This window comes from Olea europaea, chromosome 2 (genome assembly GCF_002742605.1).
Source record: "Olea europaea var. sylvestris chromosome 2, O_europaea_v1, whole genome shotgun sequence".
Classification (NCBI taxonomy): Eukaryota; Viridiplantae; Streptophyta; class Magnoliopsida; order Lamiales; family Oleaceae; genus Olea; species Olea europaea.
This window is the reverse complement of record NC_036238.1, coordinates 29,400,910-29,424,934: the sequence shown is the minus strand read 5'-3', so window position 1 is coordinate 29,424,934 and position 24,025 is coordinate 29,400,910. Positions and strand designations below refer to the sequence as shown.

The 24,025-nt window shown below is 35.3% G+C and overlaps 1 protein-coding gene across 6 annotated transcripts; it reads left to right on the top strand.

Moving 5' to 3' along the window:
* The first annotated feature begins 19,083 nt into the window (after positions 1-19,083).
* Positions 19,084-22,472, top strand: LOC111370093 (zinc finger A20 and AN1 domain-containing stress-associated protein 8-like). Of its 6 annotated transcripts, none has more exons than XR_002698352.1 (5): positions 19,091-19,207; positions 19,354-19,424; positions 19,788-19,882; positions 20,388-21,158; positions 22,153-22,472. XR_002698352.1 is itself a non-coding variant. In XM_022991798.1 (4 exons), exons 3-4 carry the CDS (start codon positions 19,812-19,814, stop codon positions 20,917-20,919), a joined length of 603 nt encoding a protein of 200 aa, XP_022847566.1. In that variant the 5' UTR covers positions 19,091-19,207; positions 19,354-19,424; positions 19,788-19,811; the 3' UTR covers positions 20,920-21,207. The 6 variants fall into 6 exon arrangements, 4 of the variants coding, with proteins under 4 accessions (XP_022847582.1, XP_022847566.1, XP_022847576.1 ...); XR_002698351.1 differs by having other exon boundaries at positions 22,095-22,472; XM_022991798.1 differs by lacking the exon at positions 22,153-22,472 and having other exon boundaries at positions 20,388-21,207.
* Positions 22,473-24,025: the final 1,553 nt, after the last annotated feature.

Here is a 24,025-nt window from a genome sequence, read left to right as displayed (position 1 = left end):
GGTCGGGCTGGGTCAACCCACATGGGCGACTCGTTTTCTTCCAACACGAATAAAAAACTTAGTGACGATGAATACTACGAGAGACTGGGTCCTAGATTTTATTTTCAAACTGATCGATGACCAAATTATTGTTTCTTTCTTCATCAAGGAAATCAAGAACGAGACGCTGCATCTCAATCGGGTTAAATTGACTAATAGAAACTTGCTGGTGAAATCATCTATTCCCGTTATATCTATTATTTCTTATATAATCCATCTTCAAAATTGTTTCTTCTTATTTATTGGATATTTTATGGTAGGAAACCAGGAAGATAATCTTTCTTTTATTTGATTCCCAAATGATTATGGAGAGCTTTCAACGAAGATTTGGTACTTGTTTACAGTAAGTGATAGAAAATACCAGAACGAGAAAATAAATGTAATAAGCAAGTAAAAGGAGATGGTGAAACTGTTGGATTTCGAATTGAAAGACTTTCCAATTCTATAGGGGAAAACCTAGAAGCAGTAGTAAGACGTCTTGGCAGGCTTATGCATGAATTTAGGGTGATTGTTCCTCTGTCCCTGCAATATAGTGCTGTAGGTCAAACCAAAGTATATATATTATCTAAAATGAATACGATGTTAATTTCTGCTACTTTAGTTCTTGAAATTTCGATAGAAAAAAGTGTTGTTGATGGAATTTTTTCTTGTGGTTGGATGATTGGGTTTGTGAGAGATATGGAAAAGGAGATAGGCTAGTATTATGATAACAAATCAAGCTGCGTGACTAGACTAGATGGAAAAGAGCCTTCAGCTCGCCAGAAGGGTCCTATTACTTGCTGAAGAAAAAACTGATTAGCACATGAATTTTTTGTTCTTGTTTTACTGGTTTAGTTATCCTTTGTTACTGGAAAAATTGTACCATTGGACATTTTATTTGGTTTCATTTATTCATTTATTTAGAATATAGCATAATTTGGGAGTGAAAAGGTGTCAAATGCTTTGAAGAAATGTGCATGGATTCAAGAAAAGACAGAACTAAATCTTGGGATTTTGGGCAGTCAATCTGGGAGAGTTGGGATAGAATCCAAAAGCTTGGAACATTAGCTATCGTTAGAGAATCCATTTTCTACTTGGATGAGCCAAAATCTGCCATGAAGAGCGAAAAGACAGAATAGTTTTGAGGAATTTGTTCAATAAACTGTCTTCAAGGAGATTTAATGAAGATTATTCAAGTTTCATGTGTGTTTTTACTGGTTTTTCTTTATGATTATGTAACTTCAATTTTGAGGAAGCTAAGGCGAGGGATAAAGTCTTCCTTAATCATGTGAAGCACGTTTAGTCTAACCTTTCAATTACCATTTTAGGTCAAGTTTCTCGAATCAGAAAAAGAATAAGAACACAAAAGAATCTTGTACCACACAATGCTTCTATGTATTCTCTCGCATGTTTTGTTTATTATTTAAGATATATATATATATATATATATATATATATATTTATTTATTATTATTATTTTTTTCAACTTAACAAATTTTTTCCCATCAATAAAATGGACTAGGGGACTAGACCAGACTGTAGCCCAATCTAGTCTCTCCTACATTCACCATGGCTACCAAAGTAAATGAGAAATTAAATTTAAACATTACCAGTTAAATTACAATAGGCTCTTTCATATCTATATAAAGGGGATCATCTTTTGAGTGTCCTTATAAATAAATAACAATGTGAAAATCTCATCATAGAGTTAGAGTTAGGAGGAAATGATACTAGGTGAATTCAAAGAATCAACGTGACTCGACTTATCAAGAGAGGCGGTGAAGAACTTTAAACAAAAATTCCCTTTGAAATAATAATGAGAAGACTTTTCAACCTCCTTAGTAGAGCAAGACGACTTTTGATACTCCGATGAATGATGAACATCCACAAAAAGAGGTTGGGGCTATCTCCTCGTTGTACTTTCAGCACGAGAATTAATGATTGAAAATTTATGAAATGACTTAAAGAAAAATGAGAGATGGCTAGAAATTATGTTGTAAAAAGAAGATCCTCATACCTGACACGCATTTGGAGTATTTATAGATACTCGGTGCCATGTAATTTTTTAGAGGTTATTGTCCATGTGTCCAGTGTAACACGTGACACTCACTAGGAGGTTCTCACTCACTTATTAAGTGGTCAACTTTCACCCACTAAATGATTAATAGAATTAGTAATAGCGTAAGGCGGTTGGGAGTCATGGTGGCCAATTTGTCGTAGAAAAGGTCGGGCTACCATGACGATAGGCAATTGGACTAGCACAGTGGTAGTCAGTCTAGTATAGCAATAGTCAAGTTAACATAGCAAAAGTTGGATTAGTACAACAACATTGGGAATAGCATGGGTAGTCGAGCTAGTATGGTGGTACTCAAGCTATCATAGCGACAGTCAGGCTAATATAACGACAATTGAGTTAGCATAGATAGTCAAGATGGCATAATGGTAGTCAGTTTAGCATAGCGATAGTCAAACTAGAATAGCGATAGCTGAGCATTTGCTTTCACTTTGTTGGCTATTGTATCACATAACATCAATCTCTTATCTTAAATTATATATTTTACTATTACTTAATTATAAATGAACTTTGTTGTCGATCAAAATATCTTGTTGAGTATCATGCTCTTGATGGTTGAGAATACCTGGATTTCTCTTGACTAACCATGGTCAAGAATTGATAAGTCCAGTCGCATCCCAATTCCAGTGGGTTTTTTAATCTGTTTCTTCCTTTTGAAGTCATTGAAAATCAGCCACAATTTGTTACCAATTTCTTAATAAGCAAGTCTTTCCCATGCAAAAGACAAATTGAAGGCAGCCACCCATTTTGACTCTTCAACAATGAACTATGTGGCAAGTTTTTTTGCCAGAATTTTATGACGGTTTGTAGCTAAAAATTTTCTATAAATATATGTTACCATAAAGAGAATTTTGATGTCCCATGAGAGAAAGAAAGTATGTGTAAAAGAGAGAGAAAAAAATAGAGAGATTGGAAAGAGTTCTTGAGAGGGTTGTTTTTAGAGAGTGTAATACTCTATTGTAAATTCTATTCAAGATAGAAATAGAATTATTTTTCTCTTTTATCTTCTCCTTTCGTGATCGGAGAATCACAACAATTGGTATCGGAACGAGGTTTATCGATTGGCCCTTGTAGTTTTTTTATACAACTTCATTTTTGATAAAGCGTTTACAAGCCAAGATGTTAATGGAGGAATCTTCATCAAGAGCTATGATCAAGCTCACTGTCACCAATTACACACTGTGGAGGCCTTGGATGGAAGACCTCCTCAGTTGTAAGGATTTGTATGACCCTCCAAAAACCAAAGGTGTAAACCTCGATCCTACTAAGGAGACGGAGTGGAAGAAGCTAAATAGAAAAACTATTGGTCAAATTCGACAATGGATTGACCATAGTATTTTTTACCATGTGGCACAGGAGATAGATACATATGCCCTCTGGAAGATTCTTGAGGACATGTACTAGGCCAAGACTGCTCAAAACAAAGCTCTGTTTATGAGGCGTTTGGTGAATGTGAAGTTAAAGAGTGGAACTTCAGTTGTTGAGCACACCAATGAATTTCAGAGTTTGGTAAACCAATTGTCATCTGTGGAAATGCCGCTTGGGGATGAAATACAAGTCTTACTACTTTTAAGTTCTCTTCCTGATAGTTGGGAGACATTAATAGTATCTCCTAGCAACTCAGCCCCCGATGGAAAACTTACCATGTCTATGATCAAGGATGCCCTATTTAATGAAGAGGCCAGGAGAAAAGACGTAGACACAGACTAGTCACATGCCCTTGTCACAGTAAATCGAGGAAGACAGCAATGAGGCGTTCGAGACAGGGGGAGAGGCAAAAGCAAGAGTAGGGTTAGATCCATAGATGGAAGGAAGCCCAATTATAAGTGCTACTATTGTGGTATGAAGGGCCACTTGAAGAAGAACTACGAAAAATTGCTACGAGAGCAAGACCACAACAGTTCGCAGCTGAAAAATAAGGAAGGAGAGACACTAATCACTATTTATGGAGAGGTGGCTATCTGCTCCATCCATGAGGAGACATGTCTTCATTTCTCAAAAGATATTGAGAGGGTAATAGACACGGTAGCATCTTACCACACTACTCCACGCAAGATTTCTTCACAACATATAAAGCTGGTGACTTTGGTGCAGTGAAGATGGAAAATACTAGTTCTTCTAAGATCGTGGGAATTGGTAATGTTTAGATACAAACAAACTTTAGGTGTAAAATAACCCTGAAGGATGTTCGACATGTACCTGATCTTTGGCTAAATCTACTTTCAGGGATAGCCCTTGACAAATCGGGCTATGTCAATCAACTTAACAATAGCACATGGAAAATGATGAAAGGCTCCATGGTTATCGCTCGAGGATATATATGTGGCACTTTATACAAGACTCATGTGAAAATACATGCAGATAGTCTCAATGTATTAGAACTTGTAGCTTTTCAAAATTCGTGGCACTAGAGACTTGGCCACATGAGTGAGAAGGGGTTATCTACTTTGATAAAGAATGAGCTAATCACAGTTGCCAAGGAAGCTGCGCTAGATCCTTGCAGTCACTGTCTATTTGGTAAGCAACATAGAGTCTCCTTCAATTTCTCTTCGACAAGACAATCAGAGTTGCTCAATCTGGTACACTCTGATGTTTGTGGTCCCCTGGAGGTTGAATCACTAGGTAGTAACAAGTATTTTTTGACATTCATTGATGATGCTTCTCGAAAGGTGTAGGTATATTTCTTAAAGACGAAGGACCAAGTATTGGATTACTTCAAATCGTTTCATGCCATGGTAGAGCGTGAAATAGAAAAGAAACTGAAGTGTCTCCGCACAGATAATAGAGGCAAGTACATTTCTAAAGAGTTCGATGCCTATTGCAGAAGATACGATATTCGACATCAGAAGACGATCCCACGTACCCTACAGCATAATGGAGTCATCGAGAGGATGAATCGGACGATCATGGAAAAGGTCAGAAGCATGATAAGTATGGCTAAGTTGCCAAAGCCATTTTGGAGAGAAGCTGTTCGAACCGCCTGCTACCTAATCAACAGATCACCATCAGTACCGTTGAATTTTAGAATTTCGAAGAAAGTATTGTCTGGTAAATATCCCTCATACTCTCACCTAGGAGTATTTGGCTGTTTAGCCTTTGCACATATATCCAAGGAGCTAAGACAAAAGTTAGATGCAAGGACCACTCCATGCATCTTTATAGGCTATGAAGATGAGGAATTTGGATACAGATTATGGGATCCAAAGATAAAGAAGGTCATTAGAAGTTGGGACGTAGTATTCCATGAAAACCAGACATTGGAAGACATTAAAAAGCCCACTATATCTCCTAATTCTAATTTTGGTACTCAAGATATTGCTCCAAATCCAGCACCAACAAAATTCACCATATATAATGACGATCTACATTAGGAAATGTCGAAAGCAGAACAAGAGGATGAAGAAGAGGATATTGATTAGGGGGAGTCACAGTCTTCTTCATAAGAAATTGTTTGACCATCAAATCAACCAGATGATGATGCACCTCCTGAAATCAATGATCCATAGGTAAGAAGATCTGAATGAGGATGAATTTCATCAACGAGATATCCAGAATCAGAGTACCTTTTTCTCACTGATGAAGGAAAGCCAGAGAGCTTTCAGGAAGCACAAACTCATGTGGACAAATACAAGTGGATACAAGTAATATAGGATGAGATGGAGTTACTACAGAAGAATCAAACATATGAGTTGTTTTAGCTTCCGAAGGGAAAGAAGGCATTAAGGAATAAATGGGTTTTCAAGCTCAAGAAAGATGGAAGCAGAAATATTGTAAAACATAAAGCCTGATTGGGAGTCAAATGATTTCTTCAAAAGAAGGGAATTGACTTTAACGAGATTTTTTCACCTGTTGTAAAAATGGCCTCAATTCGAGGTATCCTTGGACTAGTAGCCAGTTTGAATCTAGAGTTTGAACAGATGAATGTCAAGACAACATTTCTTCATGGTGATTTATATGAAGCAGCCAGAAGGTTTTGAAGTTTCAGGCAAAGAGAACTTCGTTTACAAATTAAAAAAAAGCTTGTATGGCCTTAAACAAGCACCAAGGCAGTGGTACAAAAAGTTTGACTCATTCATGGTGAACCAAGGCTACTAAAAAAAAACACTGCAGATCAATGTGTTTGCATTCAAAGGCTTCCAGATGGCAATTTCGTTGCTCTTCTATTGTATGTAGATGACATGTTGATCGTTGGACAAGATGCAACAAAAATCAGCCAGCTGAAAAAGGAACTCTCTAAGTCCTTTGACATGAAGGACTTAGGCCTAGCTCAACAAATTTTGGGAATGTACATAACTCAAGATAGGAAGAATAAAAGGTTGTGGCTATCTTAAGAAAAGTATGTTGAACAAGTGATCAAGAGATTCAACATGCATAATGCCAAACCTGTCAGCATTCGATTGGCCAACCATTTCAAGTTGAGCAAAAATTTATGCCCCTCATCCAAGAAAGAGATAGAGGAGATGTCATTGATACCTTATTCTTCAGCAGTTGGAAGCATCATGTATGCCATGGTGTGTACAAGGCTAGATATTGCCCATGTAGTAGGTATGGTGAGTTGTTTTCTCTCTAATCCTGGAAAGAAACATTGGGAAGCAGTTAAGTGGATTCTCAGGTACCTTAAAGGTACATCAAAGATATGTCTGTGCTATGGGAGAGCTGATCCAATCTTGGAAGGTTATACTGATTCAGATATGACTAGAGATCTTAATAATAGAAAATCTACTTTAGGGTTTCTTTACACTTTTGCAGGGGGAACTGTTTCATGACAGTCAAGACTATAAAAGTGTGTTGCTTTATCTACAATAAAAGCAGAATATATTGCAGCGACGAAAGCATGTAAAGAAATATTGTGGTTAAAGCGATTTCTCCAAGAATTGGGGATCAAGTCAAAGGATATAAAATACATTGTGGCAGTCAAAGTGCTCTTAACTTAAGTAAGAATTCAATGTACCATTCTCGGACAAAGCACATCGACATCTGCTATCATTGGATAAGAGAAATGATGGATCAGCAACTATTGAAACTAGTGAAGATTCACACAAATGAGAATCCAGCAGATATGTTAACAAAGGTGGTACCAAGAGAAAAGTTAGAGTTATGCAGAGACATAGCTAGGATGGTTGTCAAATAACAATTGATCTAAATGCGACTGGAGGGTGAAAATTGATAAGTCCAGCAGCATTCCAGCTGATTTTTTAATCAGTTTCTTCCTTTTGAAGTCATTAAAAATCAGCCACAATTTGTTACCAATTTCTTAATGAGCAAGTCTTTCCCATGCAAAAGACAAATTGGAGGCAGCCACCCATTTTGACTCTTCAACAATGAACTATGTGGTAGGTTTTTTGGCCAAAATTTTATGACGGTTTGTAGCCAAAATTTTTCTATAAATATATGCTACCATAAAGAGAATTTTGATGTCCTATGAGATGAAGAAAGTAGTGTGTAAAAGAGAGAAAAAAAATAGAAAGATTGAAGAGAGTTCTTGAGAGGTTTTTTTAGAAAGTGTAATACTCTATTGTAAATTCTATTCAAGATAGAAATAGAATTATTTTTCTTCTTTTATCTTCTCCTTTCGTGATCGGAGAATCACGATAAGAATCTCTCTACCATCAATTGTCATCTAACTTGTGTCAACTAGATAATGACCTCTACCAGTATTTTAAAATTAGTTAATTAACTCCTCAGTTGGTTCATTGTATTTTCGAGTATTATTAAAAGTTTTCTTGTGTGTGAATACATATAAATATTTGATTAGTAGAGAGTCACATGCACATGTTGGCGTGTGAATCATTGACTAATACTGCTAGCCCATGATAGTTAAATTATCGCATATGGAGGTTCTTGCTCGGCCATATAAAAGGGGCTGATCTTGTGATTATGCTTATAAATAGAAAGCAACAAGAAATCACATTGGTGAGTCAAGGGAATAATACTATGTAAATGCAAAGAATTAATGGTAAACACAAGTCGCCAATCTTGAAATATCAAGTAAAATTTCATGTAATCGACATTGGCTCTATAACAATTGATGGACGAACATTACCTAACCACAATCCATTACATGCTCCTTAATAAATGACTTGATGCTTGATCCTGGTTCTTGTTGATTCCTTACCACTAGACAGCTAATGATCGGAGCAAACATGTTGATTTTGTTCCTTAACTATTTCATCAAGTCTTCTCCTTTCAAATCATTTGAGATTAACTAGCAATTGACTGGTTTTCCCCATACGATCTTAACTTGCTTGAGCTATGTCGACGTGTTCAATCATTCTCAAATTTTCATCAATTGAAGAAAAAGAGAAAAGGGGAAAAAGAGAAAAAGAAAAAACTGTCATGACGTCTTCGACCGACCTCTTAATATTTGTAACGGGTTAATTTCACAAACGGTCACTGAACTTACCTGAAAATTACAAAACGATCACTGAAATTTAGAGCGCTTTCAAAAACGGTCACTGAAGTTTACAAACTTGCAGAAACAATCACCCAAAATATTCAAATTTTTGGGCGAGATTTGCGGCAATTTTTCGGCAACTTCTTGTTGGGAATTTACTTAAACATGCGCAGCGGAAATAAAACAATTTCAATTCCCATTAAGATTCATCTTTGTATTTAGATAGGAATTGTGATAATAGTTATACATTTTCTTAGATTTGCAAACTTCTTTGCGTTATCTTTGTTCCAGCAACCTGGATTTGCCTCCCACATCTGTCCAATTGTCCAGCCTCGAATGAATTCCACACAGAGAACAGATTGCAGCCACCAGAGTTTTCTCCTCCTGTGATAGTAAGAATTATGAGATTCTATGCAGATTAAAAACCTTAGTCATGTATTTATATAAGCCTAAATGGGTTTGGTCTGGTCTGATCCAATATTTAATCAATCAATTTAATTAAATCCGGTCCGTGAATTAATTAATCCAATTAATTAATTCGGGCCTATAAATAACCAATCCAATTAATTAATTTATCCAACGATTGTTAAATTAATTAATCGACAAATTGTAATCTTCCAATTCTCTTTTATGTGCGACCCATTAGATTCATGACCACGATGCCAATTGACGTGAAATATTATTTTGATCTAATCAAAATTGATAAATTAAAACATCCTTTTAATTTATCACAAATTCACACTTGTCGTCCCAAATTGACATCTACCAATGTATCAAGGCAACACATGTGACAGGAAATGTCACATGATATGACAAAACCAAACTTGTTCGTTTACCATTAAATTATAATCCCTTCGTCAATGTGATTCGATCACTTATGAGATATAAAAGTGTGTCAATCTCGATTATCGATCATATCTTTCATTCTACTTTAAGTCAACGTGAGTTGAAAACTCCTTTTTGATTTATGAGTACACCTCGAAATTCAGATCACAATATCTTACTATTTAAGAGTAACGAATCCTTTATTGATTATTCACAACCTTCATATGGTTCTTGACATACTCGAATGATGTCGTCTTAGTGTCCCTTGGAAGAGCAACATCCAACACCGTTAAAGCATGACTGTCCTCGTACATGGCACTATGATGACCTCAAGTCAAAGGACCGATTTCAATACCCAATGTTAGAGATTAACCACTGACACTCAGATAGTTATCCATGTGGAATCTCTTAGCAGATCTCCAATATTTTGTTCTATAACAAAACATTCACGCGTTCATTTAAGTGTCACCACACTTTAGCTCGTGAGATCAGCTACTTACTTCACAAGTAAGAAATGCCACACGTCCAATCATATGTAATTTGTATCTCAAAATCACAACTCCTTGTAATTAACAAATCACTTAAACTTGAATCTTCGGACTCTATTATTTAATATTATTTATCGAAATATTAATTTAAATAAATAATAGATCTTGCCAAAAATAAATGCATTAAATATATTAAAAGTGTTTACAACTTAAATCGATTGGGTATAGGGCATAACACTTACAAACTCCCACTTACACTAGATCCAATCACTCATGTATCTAATACCATAAGCGTCCACATGACGATCATGTTTCTGTTGTGACAACGGCTTTGTCAATAGATCTGCAATATTGTCATTTGTGGAAACTCGCTCTATCTTTACGTCATTTCTTTGTATAATCTCCCTCACGAGATGAAATCGTCTTAACACATGTTTGGATCGTTGATGAGATCTCGATTCTTTCGCTTGTGCGATGGCTCCATTGTTATCACAATACAAAGGTATGGTATCAACAATGGTAAGAATGAGTCCCAGTTCATTAATAAACTTCTTGATCCATACAGTTTCCTTCGCTGCTTCAGAAGCAGCAATGTACTCGATTTCTGTTGTTGAATCAGCGATTGTCTCCTGTTTAGAACTTTTCCAACTAACCGCTCCGTTGTTGAGAGTAAACATATATCCCGATTGAGACTTGCTCTCATCATTGTCAGATTGAAAGCGGGCATCAGTATATCCTAAACCTTTAGTTCATCTCCTCCATAGATCAAGAACACATATTTAGTCCATCTCAAATACTTAAGAATATTCTTAACCGCTATCTAGTGTTTTTCACAAGGGTTTGCTTGAAACCTGCTCGTAACACTTAGAACATTTGAAACATCTAGTCTCGTACATAGCATCGCATACATAATAGATCCTATATCTGAAGCATAAAGAATCTTATCCATGCTATTTCTTTCATCATGTGTTTTAGGACACATATCTTTTGAGAAGTAAATCCCATGTGACTTAGGACACAAACCTCTCTTGGACTCTTCCATGTTAAATCTTTTCAGGATTTTATCTATGTACGAAGATTGAGATAAGCCAAGCAATATTTTAGATCTATCTCTATAGATCTTGATTTCCAAGATATAAGCTGTTTCTCCATATCTTTCATGGAGAAATTATTTGACAACCATAATTTTATCGATTGAAGCATTGGCACGTTGTTTCCCATTAATAATATGTCATCGACATATAATATTAGAAATACGACTGTGCTCCCACTTATCTTCTTGTAAACACACGGTTGTCTTATCAAAATGAAGATCCTAGCTCCTAGAGGCTTGCTTTAATCCATAAATGGATCGATTAAGCTTACATACCTTGTTGGCTTCTTTGGATTCAAAACCTTCTGGCTCTGTCATGTGTCTGTTGCAAGTTTTCATTAAGGAAAGCAGTTTTGACATCCATTTGCTATATCTCATAATCATGCTATGCAGCTTTTGCAAACAAAATCCAAATGGACTTTAGCGTGGCTATAGGCGAAAAGGTTTCATCAAAGTCAACGCCTTGTCTTTGGGTGTAACCTTTCGCTACTAGCCTTGCTTTGTATGTATGGACGTTTCCACCTACAACGACGTTTTTCTTGTAAATTCATTTACAACCCATTGGTTTTATCCCACCTGGAAGGTCACCCAAGGTCCAAACCTTGTTTTCATACATCGAGTTCATTTCGGATTCCGTGGCCTCTTGCCATCTTTTCGAGTCAACACTTAACTTGCTTCTGTGTAATTTGTAGGTTCATCATCCTCGACTAATTATACTTGATTAGTAATCGTGAATTGGTACCTTCTGGGAGGTCGAATGATTCTACTTGATCTACACTGAGCTGGAGTGTCCTGAAGAGTTTCTACATCCCGATCAAGAGTCTGTCCATCAACATGTGTGGGATCAGACTTAGGTTCATCTAATTGGTCAACAGTATCTATGGATTCCTGAACTTCTTCAAGTTCAATTTTGCTCCATCTACCTTCTCCTAGAATAAACTCTTTCTCTAGGAATATGACATGTCTTGAGATGAACACATTCTTCTCAACGGGATTATAGAACTGATATCCAATTCTCTTTTGGATATTCCACAAATATACATTTATCAGATTTAGCCTCAAGTTTATCCGATTCATTTCGCTTCACATAAGCATCATACCCCCAAACTTTCATGTGAGATAAGTTTGATCTTTTTCCTCTCTCTATCTCGTATGGAGTTTTGTCGATCGATTTAGATGGGACATGATTAAGTGTATAGCACGCAACAATTAGTGCATGACCCCAAAATCTGCATGGCTCATCATTGATCACACCATATTTAACAATGTGTGATTCCTCCGTTCAGATACTTCATTATGTTGTGGTGTATATGGCGGAGTCCACCGCGAGAGAATCTCATTCTCTTTTAGATAATCTAAAAATTCTCTCTTTAAATATTCTCCACTTCGATCTAATCTCAGTGTGAGAATATTTTTACCGGTCTATTTCTCTACTTTAAGTTTGAATTTCTTAAACTTTTCAAGTGCTTTATGCTTGAATTTCATCACATATATATAACCATATCTGGAACGATCATCAATAAATGTGATGAAGTAATAAAAACCACCTTTGAAGGTAATTGACATAGGTCCACATACATCAGTAGTATTAGTCCCAGTAGTTCTGCAGCTCTTTCTCCTTTTCCAGTAAAAGGAAATTTGGCCATTTTGCCTAATAGACACGACTCGCATTTGTTGAATGATTTAAAATCAGTTAACCCCAAGTATCCATCTTTATGTAACTTGAAAATGCGTTTGTCGTTAATATGACCCAGTCTGCAATGTCAGAGATAGGTAATTTAGATTACCACTTTTATGCCTTTTATTTTCTATATTCATAATAAATGACTTAGTATCAAGAATATAAATTCCATTTTATAACATACCACAACCATAAATGATCTCATCTTTATAAAACGAACAACGATTGTTCTTAACATTAATTGAAAAACCATTCATGTCCAAACACAAAATAGAAATAATGTTTTTAGTAATGACGGGAACAAAATAGCAATTTTCTAATTCTAATACTAAGCCCAAAGGCAATGGTAAGAAATATGCCCCTACAGTTAATGCAACAACTCTTACTCCATTCCCTACGGGCAGGTCAACTTCTCTTTTCTGCAGTGGTCTACTTCTCTTTAGTCTTTACATATTTATGCAAATATGAGATCCACATCTAGTATCTAATACCCAAAAAGCCAATAAAGTAGACATATTAACCTCGATAACAAAAATACCTGAAGTAGAAGTTTCAGAAGACTTCTTTCCCTTCAAGCTAGTGAGGTAAGCCTTGCAGTTCCTCTTCTAATGACCTTTCACTCCACAATGATAGCACGGGTCGTCATATTTGATATTGTCCTTACCCGCTTTGACTGCTTTGTTATTGCCCTTAGCCCTTTTGGATGTTTTCTTAAAACTTCCTTTGATTTTCCTTTTAGTGCCCTTGTAAGATTGAATGATTAAGACATGTCCAGTGCTAGCCTTGACATTGGGCTCCACAGTTTTAAGAATATTAAGCAACTCAGGGAGTGTGCATTCGATCTTATTCATATTGAAGTTCATGATGAATGCGAATAACTATCTGGCAGAGATTGTAGAACCAAGTAAATACTTAGTTCGTGATCCATGATAAAACCTAATTGACCTAATTTCTCAATGAAACCAATCATCTTGAGCACATGAGCACTGACTGAAGATCTCTCTGCCATTTTGCACCGATATAGTTGTTCGGAGGTCTCATACCTCTCCACACGAGATTGTTCATCATACAACTCCTTGAGATGAAAAATCATAGTGTAAGCATCCATACCCTCATGTTCCTTCTGCAACTCAGGTGACATAGCTGCAGTGTTATCATCATCATTGTGTTTGTTGTAAGCAACCACATCTTCCTCGGTGGAATTTTCAGTAGGTACCTCTGGAAGGGGCTGCTCAAAGACATACTCAATTTTCTCATGCTCAAGAACGGTTCTCAAATTGCAGTGCCAATCGAGAAAATTTGGTCTGGTCAGTTTGTTGGAATCCAATATGCCTCTCAAATTCATATGATTACTCATGATTTAAAAACTGTAATTGATGAAAAATAAAGAATTAATACGTAATGTAATGTATTGCACAAATTTAATATAGACTTTAATTAAACATGCTCCCACCGTTTAAAATAAATTCATGACCCTCATACATGAATTATTGGAATCCACATTTGATTCCCTGTGGGCTAGGATCTCATTCGTTATATCAAGATCTTGAGCGTACTCAACAAATCTTAATAAAATATTTAGGTAGATACTATTATCAAATTTATCTTTATACAACTCTCAGATCATTAAACTAACAACTTTTTATCTTCACACATCTTCTGTATTAGCTTAACAAGCCTCTAAAACTTATCACCTTGAGTGTACTCAACAAAAGACAAATTTTAGTTAAATCAAACCCATCATTCAGAAATATCAAATATTTCATAACATATCTCTAATAGATCAACCTTGAGTGTACTCAACAAGTTGAGATCGATTTAGAATTTTTGTTTTTCACTATAATGACAGAAGGCAAATAGTACCGACTTAATATTTTAACGAGTATATATATATATAATCATGCATCAACTATGCAAATAAATATACAAATAATAGTATGGATTATTATGGACTTATTATATCTAGTTTTCCCGAGCCAATGGGAAGACTAGTGGGTCAATTCTTAAGAGGTACAACATTGAATCAATATCAATGCACCATTTCCATGGGTTTCTCATTTTCTTTCGCCTTCAATTTGTCCAGTTGCAATATGTATCCTATACTAGTTGGCACGCAAGCCTAAATGAAATTGGACTCGCAGGTCCATGATAATAATAACGACAATAGACTCGCAGGTCCAAAAATAATAAAGAGCTCGCAGTCCCATAACAATAATAATAATAATGGACTCGCAGATCCAAAACAATTAAGAGCTCGCAAGTCTATAAAACAACAAGAATTAAATCAACCATTCAATACATCCACATGATCGAGTTCATAATCATCCATAAAGGAAACATTCATCACATAAATAAACATTCATCACATAAATGTTTCCTTTATAATATCTAATATTATATGCAATGTTTCAATAATCTAGCAATTATAGTTGTCAAAACTCATTTAAAAATTGGATCAAAATAATTAAATAATTAATTAATCATATTAATTAATTAACTTAATTAGCAGGCCTATTTAATTACAATCAAATTTTAATTAAATTCCGGATTAGAGTCCAACTCTAATTCTATAAAAATTTAGGGTGTGAAAATTTAATTAAAATCAAATTTTAATCAATTATTAAATTAGAGTCCCACTCCAATTTCAATATACACTGGGGAAATGATATTAATTAAAATCAATTTTTAATTCATATAAGATTAGAGTCCAACTCTAATTAAATGGAATTAAAATTAAATATTTAAGTTAAAATCTAATTTTAACAAAATACAAAGTCGTTAATTTTAAATATAATTTTAACTTTGAGCCAATTTAAAACACGGGTCAAACCCAATTAAAAATAGAAATTTAAAACTCATTTAAAAATTGGAATTTAAAACACATTTTAAAATATTCACATTAACCTAAATTTAAAATTAAAATCTGACCCTTCTAATATAACAAACTGCAAAAAAGGTCCATGGCTTAAAATTGCAAATTTTACCCATTTTCATAATTACAGGAGCCCCCCTCCCCCCGCCCCCCAAATTTCACAAATTTCTAAGGAGGCCCTCGTCCCCAAACCGTTTCTACAAGAACGCTAAATAATTTTTTTATTCATCTGGAGGCCCCATCCCGCCCTATAGCGGGCTCTTGCCTTGAAAACAGCATGCAGCGACGTCTGCTGCCTCTTAAGGCAGCAGCATCTGTAGCTGCAACCGCACGGATTCAAAATTTTTTATTTTTTTATTTTTATTTTCAAAACCGGATTTTGAATATAAATAAAATTCCTTAATTGCTAGATTCGAGAACATGTAAAATCAACTTTTGATTTCATCAATATGTAAATCAATTCTTAACAAATACAAAGTTGGCTCTGATACCATTGTTGAGAATTTATTTAAACATGCACAGCGAAAATAAAATAATTTTAATTCTCACGAGGATTCATCTTTGTATTTAGATAGGAATTGTGATAAAAGCTATACATTTTTTTAGATCTGCAAACTCCTTTGCATTATCTTTGTTCCAGCAACCTGGATCTGTCTCCCACAACTGTCCAATTGTCCAACCTCCAATGAATTTCATGCAGAGAACAGATTGCAGCCACCAGGGTTTTCTCCTCTTATATTAGCAAAAATTATGAGATTCTATGCAGATTGAAAACCCTAGCCATGTATTTATATAAGCCCTAACAGGCTTGGCCTGATCCGATCCAATATTTAATCCATTTAATTAAATCCAGTTCGTAAATTAATTAATCTAATTAATTAATTCGGGTTTATAAATAACCAACCCAATTAATTAATTTATCCAACAATTGTTAAATTAATTAATCGACAAATTGCAATCTTTCAATTCTCTTTTGTGTGCGACCCATTAAGTTCCCGACCACAATGTCAAACGACGTAAAATATTATTTTGATCTAATCAAAATTGATAAATTAAAATACTCTTTTAATTTATCACAAATTTACACTCGTCGTCCCAGATTGACATCTAGCAATGTATTAGAGCAACACATGTGACGAAAAATATCACGTGATATGACAAAATCAAACTTGTTCGTTTACCATAAAACTATAATCCCTTCGTCAATATGATCATATTAATTACGAGATATGAAAATGTGTCAATCTCAATTATCGATTATATCTTTCATTCTACTGTTAAGTCAATGTGAGTTGAAAACTCTTTTTCGACTTATGAGTATACCTTGGCAAAGGATTTCATTATTGACTTAATTGAACGAAATTCAGATCACAATCTTTTACTATCTAAGAGTGACGAATTCTCTATTGGTCATTCATAACCTTCATATGGTTCTTGACATACCTAAATGATACCGTATTAGCGTCCCTTGGTAGAGCAACATCCAACACCGCCAAAGCATGACTGTCCTCATACATGGCACTATGATGACCTCAAGTGAAAGGACCAATTTCACTACCGAACGTTAGAGATTAATCACTGACATTCAGACAGTTATCTATGTGGAATCTCTTAGTGGGTCTCCAATGTTTCGTTTTATAACAAAACATTCACGCATTCATTTAAGTGTTACCACACTTTAACTCGTGAGATCAGCTACTTACTTCACAAATAAGAAATACCACACGTGACGGTATATTCGTAACAACGATATCCGTATCTCGTTATTACTTACAATCATGGATTATTCAAGATTCAATCATATGTAATTTGTATCTCACAATCACAATTCCTTGTGATTAAAAAGTCACTTAAACTTGAATTTTCGAACTCTATTATTTAATATTATTTATCGAAATATTAATTTAAATAAATAATAGATCTTTCCAAAAATAAATGTATTAAACATATTAAAAGTGTTTACAACCTAAATCAATTGGGTTTAGGGCATAACACTTACACTTTTGACCACTAAGACTGTCCGATTTGGATGCTGTTGGAAAGCCCACAATGTTCTCTTCAATTACCATCCAAAATCTCCCTATAACTCCAAAGGATTCAGTCAATATAAGCCCACATATTCAGCTCCTCGAAATTTGAACATTTGTCCAAATTTTTGAGATTTTTGGGTGAGTTTTGTGACAATTTTTCGGCAACTGCTGACCATAAAGACCGTCAGATTTGGATACTTTTAGAAAGCCCACAATGCCTTCTTCAATAAACGTCAAAACCTTCCCATAACTCTAAAGGATTCGGCCGAAACAAGCTTACAAAGTTAGCTCCCCAAAAATTTGAAAATTTGGGCCTTTGTAGTTATGAGGAGATTTTGGGTGATAATTGAAGAGAACATTATGAGCTTTCCAATTGTATCCAAATTCGATGATCTTGATGGTCAAAAGTTGCCAAAAAAATTATCTCAAATCTTGCCCCAAAATTTGAAAAATTCGGGCAGATTTTCAAATTTTGGGGAGTTGACTTTGTGGGTTTATTCCGACCGAATCCTTTCAAGTTATAAGAAGATTTTGGGTGGTAATTAGGGATGTCAAACGGGTCGAGCGGCTCGTCAGGTCGACTGTTCAGCTCGTCAAAACTAGACTCGTGGGTAGCTCACGAGCCCGAGCCAAGCAGGGGCCTCAATCCCACGAGCCGAGCTAAAGTTCACGAGCACAAAATCTCGGCTCTTGGGCTCGTCAAAAAAATTGAAAATTTACCCAAATATTTTTTTAAAAAATTACGAGCTCGCGAGAGGCTCATGGGCTCCGCTCGACCCGTGAGCTCGTGAGCTCACGACTCATTTTTCATTCGCCACGAGCCTGAGCCGGGCTCGTAGGTTAAAGGGCCAAGCCGAATCGATTCGACCCATTGTCATTCCTAGTGGTAATTGAAAAGCACATTGTGGGCTTTCAAACGGTATCCAAATTCGACGATTTTGGTGGTCGGAGGTTGTCACAAAATTGCGGCAAATCTTGCCCAAAAATATTAAAAATTTGGGCAGATTTTTCAGATTTCGAGAAGCTGACTTTGTGGACTTATTCTGGTTAAATCGTTTGGAGTTATGGAGAGATTTTGGATGGTAATTGAAGAGGACATTGTGGACTTTCCAACGGTATCAAAATTTGACAGTCTTTATGGTTGGAAATTGTCGCAAAACTCTCCAAAAATCTGGGCAGATATTCAAATTTCGGGGAGCTGATTTTGTGGGCTTATTCCGATCGAATCATTTGGGTTTATGGGGAGATTTTGGGTGATAATTGAAGATGACATTGTGGGCTTTTCAACGGTATCAAAATTCGACGATTTTAGTGGTTGGAAGTTGTTGGAAAATTGTCAAAAACCTCACTCTAAAATCTAAAAAATTTGGGTAACCGTTTCTATAAGTTTGTAAACTTCAGTGACCGTTTGTGAAAGCGCTCTAAATTTCAGTGATCATTTCTGAATGTTTTAAACTTCAATGACTGTTTGTGAAATTAACCCTATTTGTAACAGGAAAAATTGAAAAAAAGTAAAAAATAAAAAATCGTAGTACGTACTTATCCCGAAATGGCAAAATGGTAATAGCGATATTTGGCATGGACATTTCAATAAACATGACCTGACCGGCTCTCCGAGGGAAGCAGTAACTATTCTTATAAATTCTCAAAACAGAGAAAAAAAAAAAAAAAACCATTAATTTAGTCTCTCTAGCTCTCTTCGCCTCTGAAGCTGTTTCGATTATTTCTTGAGGTAAGGTATTATTTACAGTTAATCTTCGATTGATGTGTGTATACTTTGGCTCCGATTTTATGATTCATTTATTTTTATTTTATTTTTTAAAGAAACGTGTTAAAAATTGAATGTTTTGTTCTTTTTATTACTTTCTGGTGTTACAGGAAATGTTCTAAACCCTGGCTCGATTTTTTCGAGTCAAGATCGGCCAATAGTTCTCGATTTCCCGATTCAGGTGAAATTTATCTGTTTCATAGTCTATTCAATTAGGGTTCTATTTATTTTCATTTTCTATAAATATTTGTGTAAAGTTTCCACTTTTAACCAATATTTCATGTAACCTGTGTATAAAAAAAAAAGGAATTAATTTTACTAATATGGGCTAAGCTATTTGCTTTTTGGAATAAAGGGTCTGTGACAAAGGCGTAAATTTAGGATTTTTTTTTTTTCCTTGTGGAACACCAGCACGAGATTTTGTTGATTTTGTAATGAGAATGTGTACTAGTTGGGATGTTTTGTAGGTTTGTGTGTTGTCTATGAATTTGAATAACTATACTACATTTTGAACTTGTCACTTTAAATTTTATTTTTTCCTCAGAAGTGACTTACAGATGATCAGACAATGTTAGTTCTGTTGATTACGAGTTTTCTTTCTCACCAGACCATGTCATTGTCAATATTATTTTTTTCCTCGTAAGTGACTTACAGATGATCAGATAATGTTAATTCTGTTGATTTCTATTTTCCTTGTACATTAGTTTGGAAACTTTTAAAAATCATTGAGGTTTTATTATTTGGTATCAATAAAATGATCGACGGGAGTAATCTTTTTCCTCAGAGAAGCTTGAAAATGTTTGCCTAGTGCAAACTGAGCCGCTAATACTACTTCTTAAGAAATCTTTGATTCTACTCTTTGTTAACAAATGCAAACTTGAAAAATAGGTTTTCCATGGTATACTTCAATAAATTTCATGAGCTGTTTAATTGTCTGGAAAAACTCTCTGTTTTACCCCATACGTCAATAATTAAATGAAATGAATGAAACTCGTGCGGGGGGATATCAGAAGTGGCATGACTTTTTACTTTTTTGGTTGTCGATTGTACGTTAGTGCCTATCAGCTTGATTGCACTCTTTAAGTGTTTTGTACCTGAATGCCTTACACATGTACATGTTGATCCGTATCCTGGCAAATGGCAGCATATTTGTGCTAATGGAGTCTTCCAAAGAGACAGGCTGTCAAACTCCTGAAGGCCCGATTCTTTGCATCAACAAGTGTGGCTTCTTTGGTAGTGCAGCCACCTTGAATATGTGTTCCAAGTGCCACAAGGACATGGTCTTGAAGCAGCAACAGGCTAAACTTGCTGCTTCATCGATCGAGAACATAGTCAATGGCAGCTCAATGAGCAGTGAGAAAGAATCTACTGTTGTTGGTGCTGTGGATATGCAAGATGGAGCAGTGGAGTTAATGGTTGTTCCTGCACAAACATCCGGTGATAAGTTGTCAGTCCAGAGTTCAGAGGTGAAGGGAAAAGAGGGCCCAAACAGATGCACTGCTTGCCGTAAACGTGTGGGTTTAACAGGTTTCAGTTGCAGGTGTGGGAATCTCTTTTGTTCGGTTCATCGTTACTCTGACAAACACAATTGCCCATTTGATTACCGGACTGCTGCTCAAGATGTTATAGCCAAAGAAAATCCCGTCGTCAAAGCAGAAAAGCTCGATAAAATCTAGACATCATGGTCGCAAAATCTATGAACTGAAACATAATGCTTTCACTTTCTATATCCGTATGTCTTCATATAAGTTGGACACTTGTCTTATTAGGTCTCATGCTGTGATGTGAATGGCATAAGACAAGAGAAGGTGGCATCATTGCATTCTATTATAGTTCAAGTCTTGTTGGTTGGCTAGGGTAACTTTGGTTTGGTTCCGTGTGTAGTAGTCATTGTGCTGGTTTGAAGGATATTGAGGTGAAAATTATTAAATTTTCTATCTGGTGAATTTACATTATTACTGTCATTCTTTCTGCCAATGTTTTGATCCTTGATTGGAGGAAATGCGTGCATGCATGTGTTCAACTCGTGTCACCATGATATATCGCAAGGTATGCTTTTCGACGTGTGCCTTTTGTGTTCACTATAAGTGATTATCATATTTTCGAAATTAAGAGTTTAAATATTTCATTCCTTGCTTGGCAATCCTTTTTCTTCCTTTAAACAGAGAATTGAACCACCACCTTACAATACTTGGATCTTTCTTTTCTTTCCCAGATTGCATTAATTGGATACCGTCAACCATGCTTAAACAAGATAGTACACGGAATATCCGTAAACTGTGCAGTTTATTTGGTGTTCTTTTTCTAGTTTCTTTGCTTTTTCACCTCTAGTGTGCTCTGAATATGTATGTGCTGATGACCCCCTTGTTATGTGTCTATATGCTTATTTTAAAAGGACGAAAAGTTATCTTTTCCTGGCATGATGCTTTTCAGAATTAAGTGTTCTTTCTTCCTCAGATTTTGCTGGCATGAATTGGAGACTTTGTTGCCCTTTAAGGCTAAGGAATCGACAGAAGTGAAATCAAGTGCATATTTGCAAAGTGACGTGACTTATTATGTTGCATGTGCTGATTTCTTTGAGTGAAAATCGGAGTCTCTTTTGATTTATCCAAGTTTTATTTTGCTTCTTGATTTTATGAAGTTCACTCTTTTCATTGTGGTCCTTCAAGGAAATACATGTTTGCTCCCGTTCAAACACATCATAATGGTCTTACAGAATGGCATGCCTATTGACGTGTGTTTTTCTTGTTTGCCTATCTTTTTTCTTCCTTTATAGGGAGAACAAACCGCTTCCTCAGTACTTGGATTTTCCTAGGAAACTTGTCTAATTTCTGTTTTCTTCATTCCGCAGATTGGTCCTTGAATAACTTCTCTAATTCCTGTTTCCTTATGTTCCACCGACTGTGCAGTTCTTTCTGGTATTTTATAGAAGAAGAACGACTATGCTTTTCCCTGCTTGGCGAGCTTTGAGCTTGCAACGGCTGATGGCTTCTTTGAGTGTGTCTTTCTGCATGCTTTGGTCCTTTTATCTGTCTGTCTTTCTTAAATTATAATAAATGGGTGAAAAGTACTCTTTTCGAGCCATGATGGAGATTTGTAGAAGAATGTGATGATTGTCCTGTTATAAGATGTTTCACTTCAGATTTGTTGGCACGAATGGAGTTTTTGTTGTGTTTTATGGCAAAGGTTTATATTTGAAATAGACATTACTTAGGGCCCGTTTGGAATAGTTTTTGCTTTTGCTTTTGCTTTTGCTTTTTATAGAAGAGCTTTTATATGAAATTGCCTTTAATTTTTGTTTGTAAACCAACTGTTAATAGTTTCCTATTCTAGAAGTTCCTTCCGGCATCCTCTAAATACTCTTCTAAGTAGAAGTAATTCCAAGAAATTAGCCAGATGGGTCAAAAAGTAGTTTTTGGATACTTTTCAAATTCTGTTGTATGTGGTGATTTGTTGTAGTCAAAATGATTGGCTCCTGCGGTTCTACTGTTGAGTTCTTTTGCTTCTCTTTTCTTTGAAATTTTCCTTTTGAAGAGTCCATCAACTTTTCCCTCGAGCAGTTGCCCACAGGAACTAGAGTTCATGATTGTTCTTGTTCCCAGGCTACAAGTGGGTTGAGTTTTGTTGATGTCTCAGATAAAAATGATGCGTGTATTTGTAGCATTGGAGTCGACTCATTGACTACAGATTCATTAGCTTTAATTGTTCTTCGCGCTGTTTCTTTATGTTCGTGGGCATTGTCACATTCAATATCGACATCTGTAAGTTACTGTCTTATTTTGTGATTGCAGTCCTTTGATGACTGTTTTCAAAGTAAGTATGAAAGTTAAGTGAAGATTGAAATTATTTATCCCTATAAATTTTATTTCTTGAAAAAATGTCTGCAAAATGTAATAGGTGAATGAATACGGTTGGAAGAAAATAAGGCTGCACAAATCTCACGTTACACTTCTTTCTATGGAGCAAGTAAAATAAATTTGTAGGGTACATGTGCTCAACCTTTTCTAAAAGGATAAAACCTTTTTCCTAATATCTATGAATTTTTTATGGTATATAAATTCAAACTGTAAATATATAATAATTGTCTATCTAAATTCTCAAATTAACGTGGGTTTAATATGACCGTAATCTCGAGTGTAGGTCTCTTACAAGAAAAAAATTGTAAGGTATAAAATGAGAGAATAACTCATAAATATTTATGGATAAATCTGTTTACACTTTATGGTGTATACAAGGTTTTATACTCCTTTCACATGGAAGAGGGTTACGAATATTTTATTAAATGTGGGCTCTCTCCATTTGAGGGAGGGTGTAAAGCTGTGTGTACATAGCACAACCTAATATTTATCAGATGTAGGTTTAAATTTTCAAATGAAAAAATATACCTTTTCGAGAAACTCTTTCTTTTGGTGTGGATATAATATTAGTTCGTTCATTACAAGCCAAAAGTTGGTAGCTCTCAAGGAGTTGAACACAAACTACAATATATTGACATACTTAGCTTTGTGTAGTTTACAGGCACACAACTATATTATTCTTAATATCACACGTTATTAAACTAATTACAAAACTCTCTTATACATGCTTTTTTATAATTTCAAGGTTTTGATTGGCCAATGTGCAGAAGAACCATACAAAGGATATGCCAAAAGGGTTGAACACTTGAACCAAGAAATTGAGGTTTTTTTTTTTTTTTTTTAGTGTGATTTCAAAGTCCCACTTAATTTAGATGTTTTTCTCTCTCACTCTTTTTTTTTTTTTTTTTTTTTTTTTTTTGTAAAC

Excerpts from the sequence above, each read along its gene's own strand:
- LOC111370093 (XM_022991798.1), top strand. The coding sequence starts at position 19,812 with ATGTTAGTTCTGTTGATTACGAGTTTTCTTTCTCACCAGACCATGTCA. Across the intron at positions 19,883-20,387 it reads TCAATATTATTTTTTTCCTC|CATATTTGTGCTAATGGAGT; the intron begins GTAAGTGACTTA and ends GGCAAATGGCAG.